The 7,867-nt window shown below is 42.9% G+C and overlaps 1 protein-coding gene across 1 annotated transcript; it reads right to left on the reverse strand.

Moving 5' to 3' along the window:
- Positions 1-6,195: 6,195 nt before the first annotated feature.
- On the reverse strand, positions 6,196-7,027 carry LOC134213260 (uncharacterized). The gene is made up of 2 exons (XM_062692125.1): positions 6,777-7,027; positions 6,196-6,715 (listed from the first exon to the last, which is right to left on the reverse strand). Exons 1-2 carry the CDS (start codon positions 6,966-6,968, stop codon positions 6,278-6,280), a joined length of 630 nt encoding a protein of 209 aa, XP_062548109.1. The 5' UTR covers positions 6,969-7,027; the 3' UTR covers positions 6,196-6,277.
- Positions 7,028-7,867: the final 840 nt, after the last annotated feature.

Consider the following 7,867-nt stretch of genomic DNA (forward strand, 5'->3'; position numbering starts at 1 on the left):
TGCTGGCCGGGATACGAGCAACCTTAGGGAAGATCGGGTAACCAACCCCGGTGGGAACTATGGTCGTATGCTGACAGGGAAGGAGGGGGTTTGCTCCTCTTTGGAGGTGCAAATCTTATTGAGCGTCTGTTCTCCATGTCAGGATCGGCTCACAACAGCGTCTGTTCTCCATGTTAGGGGCGGCTGATCATCGTCCGAGTGCCAGCGAGGGACTCTAAGTGAAACTGTGCACCATGGTCCACCGGAAATAAGGAGGAATGGTCTTCCGGAAATTTAGGGGGTTTGGTGTCAGGCCCTGCAAGCCAGCCTTTAAAAAATCATAAGCAACGAACAATCAACAAGAGAGTACGGAACGGAACCATCGGCAAAGAGCACCGCGACGAAAAGGGACTAGCGATTGGAAACTCGGTTCGTGGAACTGCAAATCTCTCAACTTCATCGGGAGCACACGCATACTCGCCGATGCGCTCAAGGACCGTGGACTCGGCATCGTAGCGCTGCAGGAGGTTTGTTGGAAGGGATTAATGGTGCGAACGTTTAGAGGTAATCATACCATCTACCAGAGCTGCGGCAACACACACGAGCTGGGAACAGCTTTCATAGTGATGGGCGATATGCAAAGGCGCGTGATCGGGTGGTGGCCGACCAATGAGAGAATGTGCAGGTTGAGGATCCAAGGCCGGTTCTTCAACTTCAGCATAATCAACGTCCACAGCCCACACTCCGGAAGCACTGATGATGATAAGGACGCATTCTACGCGCAGCTGGAACGTGAGTACGACAGCTGCCCAAGCCACGACGTAAAATTCATCATAGGAGATTTAAATGCTCAGGTTGGTCAAGAGGAGGAGCTTAGACTGACTATTGGAAGTTCAGCGCTCACCGGCTGACGAACGAAAACGGCCTACGACTAATTGATTTTGCTGCCTCCGAGAATATGGACATTCGCAGCACCTACTTCCAACACAGCCTCCCGTATCGGTACACCTGGAGATCACTACTGCAGACAGAATCACAAATCGACCACGTTCTGATTGATGGACGGCACTTCTCCGACATTATCGATGTCAGGACATATCGTGGCGCTAACATCGACTCTGACCACTATCTGGTGACGGTTAAACTGTGCCTAAAACTATCCGTCATCAACAATGTTCGGTACCGACAACCGCCGCGGTACGACCTAGAGCGACTGAAGCAACCTGATGTCGCCACTGCATACGCGCAGCATCTCGAGGCAGCGTTGCCGGAAGAGGGTGAGCTCGATGGGGCCCCTCTTGGGGACTGCTGGAATACAGATAAAGCAGCCATTAACGACGCGGCGGAGAACATCGTCGGGTATGTGGCACGAAGTCGACGTAACAATTTGTTCGACGAACAGTGCAGACAGATTATGGAGGAGAAGGACGCAGTGCGGGCGGTCGCGCTGCAGCAAGGTACCCGACAGAATGTGGAACGTTATAGACGGAAGCGGAGACAGCAGACCCTTTTTCAGGAGAAGAAACGCTGCCTGGAAGAAGCGGAGTGCGAGGAGATAGAACAGCTGTGCCGTTCACAAGAAACACGCAAGTTCTACCAGAAGCTCAACGCATCCCGCAAAGGCTTCGTGCCGCGAGCCGAAATGTGCCGGGATAAGGATGGGAGCATCTTGACGGACGAACGTGTGGTGATCGAAAGGTGGAAGCAGCACTACGAGGAACATTTGAATGGCGCTGAGAGTACAGGCAGTGGAAGTCAAGGCAGCGGAAGAGATGACTACGTCAGTTCAGCGGACGATGGAAGCCAATCAGCCCCCACCTTGAGGGAAGTTAAGGATGCCCACACTTAAAATAAATCGCAGATTTCTGTGAAATTTCACCGAAATCTCAACAGCAGAACTGTTCGGTGAATAATTTTACATATTTTCGGTGGTTTTGACAGTTGAACAAAAGAAAAATCGCAGAAAATTTGGTGAAATAATTACCGAACAAATCTGCTGTTGAGATTTCGGTGAATTGAAGCAAAATTCACCGAAATCTGTGAAACGATTTAAGTGTGATTCAACAGCTAAATACCAATAAAGCAGCTGGTAAGGATGGTATCGGAGCTGAGCTCATCAAGATGGGCCCGGAAAAGCTGGCCACTTGCCTGCACAAACTGATAGTCAGAATCTGGGAAACTGAACAGCTACCGGAGGAGTGGAAGGAAGGGGTTATACGCCCCATCTACAAGAAAGGCGACAAACTGGAGTGTGAGAACTTTCGAGCGTTCACCATCCTGAATGCCGCCTACAAAGTGATATCCCAGATCATCTTCCGTCGTCTGTCACCATTAGTGAACGAGTTCGTGGGAAGTTATCAAGCCGGCTTCGTTGACGGCCGCTCGACAACGGACCAGATCTTTACTGTACGGCAAATCCTTCAAAAATGCCGTGAATATCAGGTCCCAACGAACCATCTGTTCGTGGATTTCAAGGCGGCATACGACAGTATAGACCGCATAGAGCTATGGAAAATTATGGACGAGAACAGCTTCCCTGGGAAGTTTACCAGAGTGATTAAAGCAACGGTGGATGGTGTGCAAAACTCTGTGAAGATTTCGGGCGAACACTCCAGTTCGTTCGAATCGCGCCGGGGACTAAGACAAGGTGATGGACTTTCGTGCCTGTTGTTCAACATTGCGCTAGAAGATGTCATGTGAAGAGCCGGATGTAACAGCCGGGGTACGATTTTCAACAGATCCAGCCAATTTATTTGTTTCGCGGATGACATGGACATTGTCGGCCAAACATTTGCAAAGATGGCAGAACTGTACACCTGCCTGAAACGTGAAGCAATAAAAGTTGGACTGGTGGTGAATGCGTCAAAGACAAAGTACATGCTTGTGAGCGGAACCGAGCGCGACAGGGCCCGCCTGGGAAGCAGTGTTACAATAGACGGGGATACCTTCGAAAAAAACAAATGTGTCATGTACAAGACGCTAATAAGACATGAAACATGGACAATGCTCGAGGAGGACTTGCAAGCACTCGCAGTATTCGAGAGACGGGTGCTTAGGACCATCTTTGGCGGCGTGCAAGAAGACGGTGTGTGGCGGCGAAGAATGAACCACGAGCTCGCCCAACTCTACGGCGAACCTAGTATTCAGAAGGTAGCTAAAGCCCTTGGCTGCACTTGGAAAAATGCAATCATTGTTGCCTTGGTAGAATGTAGTTCTATGACAGCGTCTTACATCAACGCCTAGCGTGTCACTCAAAATGTTCGGATATTGACTCGCGCCAACAGAACTATTTTTTTTTACAGTTTGCTCAATTGGGGAGACATTTTTACGAGACACATTATAATTTCACTCTTCAGCACGGTTTCAGTTTCTCGGTCAATCTGAGGAGCATGGCATTTTCGAACATGAATTTTATTTCGTGTTATTATCAACAATTATGTTACTTGATAGTCAAAATGATTAATTAAAAAGTTATCTCCGAGTATTACATTATTAAGTAACTCGCCCTCCCGGAGCAGAAAGAAGACTATGACAAGTATGATGAGTAACTTAAATGGTTTTCGGAACTGCTAAAGCAAATATGTAGTCCAAGACAAGTTGCTACTGTGTAGTATTGGTTTTCGAGCAACGTCTATGCGTGGAATTCACATTGAAGATTCAGGTTAGCAGTGATGGAAGCAGCCAAAGTGAACATATGTACCTAGAGGAACGGAGTTGAAGGTGGGTTGTATTTCAGAGAAATCAGGTTCATTCCGGAGATGCAGAAGTGACATGAAATTGACATGAAAAACATTCGACGGGCTTTCGCTATAAATTTCGCTATAAAATCTGTACACAGCATGTGTCAAAATAAATTGCCATAGTTGATCCGTGGCTATAATAAAAAGCTGAATTGAGTCGGATCACTTTTGTTAAACTTAGGATATCCCAAAAATTTAGTTTTCGTTTTCTGTTAAACATTTCTAATAAAACACTGAAGACGTTTTATAGAAGAAAACTAATTACTCAGAATGAGGTTTTGTAGTAGGCGACAAATTTGTATAATATAAAATTTTTAAAATAGCCTTGTTCAGCGACGCAGCCGAATTTTTTGATAATATAAATCATGGTTTAAGCTTGAATTTGCTTCGGAATTCCGTTAAATTTCGTTAAAAGCTAGGTTTTTCTAGCGATTTTTTTTTTGTAAATTAACGAAACGAAACGAAATCAGATTTCGCCATGCTCAAATTCCGCGAAATTCCGCGGAATTTCGTTTCGAACCACCTGAAACGAAATTTTTCGAAATACCGCATATGCTTATTCGAGTTTATGCCATAGATCAAATTTTGAGCAAAATAATTTAAAGCCAAAGAAGCATTCAATAATCAATTATTTTGATGTTTCCATGTGTTTACTTAAAGGCACTGGGGCCCCTGACGGCAGAGATGCATCCTGAACAGAACATGAGCCAAGAGCGTGCCTTGGTGTTCTTAGTTTTGAACTCTGAACACCGTTCAGTGTGCAATGGGTTGGTACGCAAGCAATACGATCATGGTAACTAAGATTCTTTAGATTTGGAACTATGCAAAAACATACGAGCATGCTTGATTTCTATCCGTTAGATTCCCACGTGTTCCGTTACTAGCCGAAAAATGTGTAGCATGCCGTCGCTCAAATTTGTTTTCCTAGGATACAAGTTGCTAAGTTAGGTCAGTGCTCTTGAACAGTGTGCAGTGTTCAGAACGTTTTGAACACGAACACGCGTTCTCGTGTTCAGATGCGTCTCTGCCTTACGCGCGTTTTCATTATTTCACGCAGCTATTTTTACGTATACTTTGGGATATACACGTTTTTTACGGGATTTTTTACATTTTTCGCGCGGTTTATCGGAATCGTCAAAAATACGTGAAAACTGCAAAAAACGATTGTTGTTGAAGTCGTTTTTACGCGGATTTAGGGATAATTAGAGATAGCATATTGTCTAGAAACTATTAAAGTAAGTATACTAATGACATCCTTTCCTTTAAAATACAATAATAAAACATTTATTCGCTTCACATAGAGAAATAATTACAAATATAATTAAAAACTTTCAGCAAGAAATGACTCTCGTACAACATTCGAAAGCTATAAAGGTGACGAGCGTTTTTCATTCGACTTGAGCCGTTTTCCAGTGTGCTATCGAGTATCCATAATACCAAAACATCTCGTTTTTATTGTACCTCCTCGAGGATACTCGAACGATAAGTCGTTTTCGAGATCAAATCGAAGGCCGTAATGCCAAACATGTTCGACTCGATAAAATTTCGTTCGAATCGAGATGCGCAATGCCACCCCTGGATGTGCGGAAAAAAGCTGGCTTCACAAAACTGAAGTGAAGATGATAAGAAATCGAAAAGCAGTCCAGCATAGTACGATTACGGTCGGAGAGGACACCATCGCACAGTGGCTAAAATCGTGTTTCTAGCGCGTTTATTTAAAAGTATCTTTATTATGTGATTTAGCGTAATAGCGTAATAGCGTCTTCGGGACATTTTATCAGTAAGTCAATTAAATTTTTGCACTTCACAACATATAAAGTTTGATTCTTCATAAAAGTTGTAGCAAAAGATCTCCTGAAAAACTTTGTCGAAGACACCAAGTTCGTAATTTCATTACTTTTGGAGTTTTTTTGATTTTTATGCCAACAAGTTTTGAGCATTTACGATGTATAAGCATACCAGCACATGGAGACGCATGGTGCATTAGTTCATCAACTCCGTGAAGGGTGATTGATTCCTACCTTGCATAGTAGGAAATGGTTTTTGATGAAACATTCCTTACATTCGCTTACAACTCTACAGTTCAGGTATTAATTTAAAGTTCATACTTTGTTATGCGTATGAGATTGACTGCCACAATTTGCCCCTTGTCAAGTTGCAGTTATATAAAATATGACTAAAAAATCCAATAAAACTATATTAATAATATCTGTTCGGCTCAATAGCCCCTATAAGCTGATGGCCATGAGAGTAGGAAGTGCCAAGAAGCTACATGGTAACCAACCGGATGGTTGATAGATACTCTATACATCAGTTGACGAAGAACATCATCGAAACCCAGACGTGAAGGAATGGTATGTTCATGATCAAGATGAACCATCACTGAACCGACTTTATTAGGACACCGTCAACGGAGACAGCCTTCAAAAGCAGAATATTCACAGTTAGGAAGGATTTCCACATATTCACTGAATGTTATGGTCTGGTCACTTAAAAAAATATAAACGTTGTTTCATGTAATCACCGTTTTTATTTTCCAAGCGGTAATAGCATCCTGGTTAGGCAAGATTTTCCTGCTCAGCATCACCATCCTTCTCGTTCTCCAAACGTCTGATGATGCCACGTCGTTTGCTGAAATGCATCCACCAGTCCACCAGGAATAGCAAAGCAGCGATAAATCCGATGGTAGCCGCCGATCGATTGTTACCGATGGGATAGACGCGGAAAAGATCGGACAACACGCAGTACCCCAGTATGTAGTAGCCAGCTGCCGCCAATCCAGTGAACCAAAGTTCCACCCTGAACCATTGCACCGAAGTGAATGCCCGACGAACCGGACGAGCTTCCAGTAACGAATCACCCAGCAGAAGCACCGTCCCGATCACCGAATTGACTGTGAGGAAAACGTAGGAAACTTCAAGCGGAGTGAAAAAGGGTTCATACTGATAGGAATGGCTTTTCGATAGGAGGTACACCAGAATCCAAATGGCTGATATCTGAATAAATAGCACAAGGAATACAATTTAGGGTTTGCATCGTATTGTTTTGAATACTTACAATTTGTCCTGCTTTAAGAGCGGTTCGAAAAGTCGTCAGTACTTTCCAATTGATTAGGCCATTTGCAGATTCCGGTGGGTTTCGTAGAATGGTAACATCATTATTCAAAAGAAACTCTTGTGGGAGGATTTTTTTCGATTGATCGACTTTGTGAACTGTTGGGATGGAGATAATGGTGGAAATTTTGTTCATATTTGCAGAGTTTTGCTACCATCCATCCAATAGTATCGACAAATAAACACATAATGAAACTCATTCTGTATAGTGATAACAATGTCACGCGAAAAATGCATTCAACTTGTGGTGCTGGTATTCTTACCAAACAGTCTTGTATAGGGACTTTCACTTCACAGGCCTGTCCGAGCATTTAACTGGAATCACATTTGTTCTTCAGGCCAACATCCACAAAGAAAAGTAAGAGTGCTTATCGTGCTTATCTTTTATTATTTGTATGTAATTGCGCGGCAGTCTTGGGCCCGATGCCCATGTAGAGCTTATGAACTCACGTGCACGCTACGTCCACGCAAGTAGTGAGTAACCAACATACCAATCATGCATACGTACCAATTGTGTTCATGGTTCGAAATAATGTTCTCCGATTAAGGATAGCCGATATTCGAGAAGAAGGAATTGAATCCTCGTGCTTTACACAAGAGCACTGTCTACACCATTAAGCAGATTTATTTATTAATTTCATCAAACGTCGAAGACTAAATACTTAATAGGTGCTGTTTCTAATATTTATACAACATTATCAGTGTCTTTGGTTGGCTGGCTGTCTTTCATTTAAGACTTACCTGAGGAATCATTTCTACATTGTTAGATCAATTCTCACACAGTGTGTGCCATAAATGGAGATTAACAAATTCATTGGTCCATATTTCGCATAACATGTCGTTTAACAATTTAAATGTAATGTCTGAAAATATCAACTTTTTAAACGTAATTTTTGACAATTTCTATATATTTTCCATATTTTCCAACACCTAAAGTTTAAAACAAAATATTGCGTATGGCAATGGCTTGGCGAAAATTTATTTTTTAATTGCCAATAAGTTTATTTAATGATAATGAATAGTGGCGTTTTTTAG

Source organism: Armigeres subalbatus, chromosome 1, assembly GCF_024139115.2.
Source record: "Armigeres subalbatus isolate Guangzhou_Male chromosome 1, GZ_Asu_2, whole genome shotgun sequence".
In the NCBI taxonomy this organism is placed as follows: Eukaryota; Metazoa; Arthropoda; class Insecta; order Diptera; family Culicidae; genus Armigeres; species Armigeres subalbatus.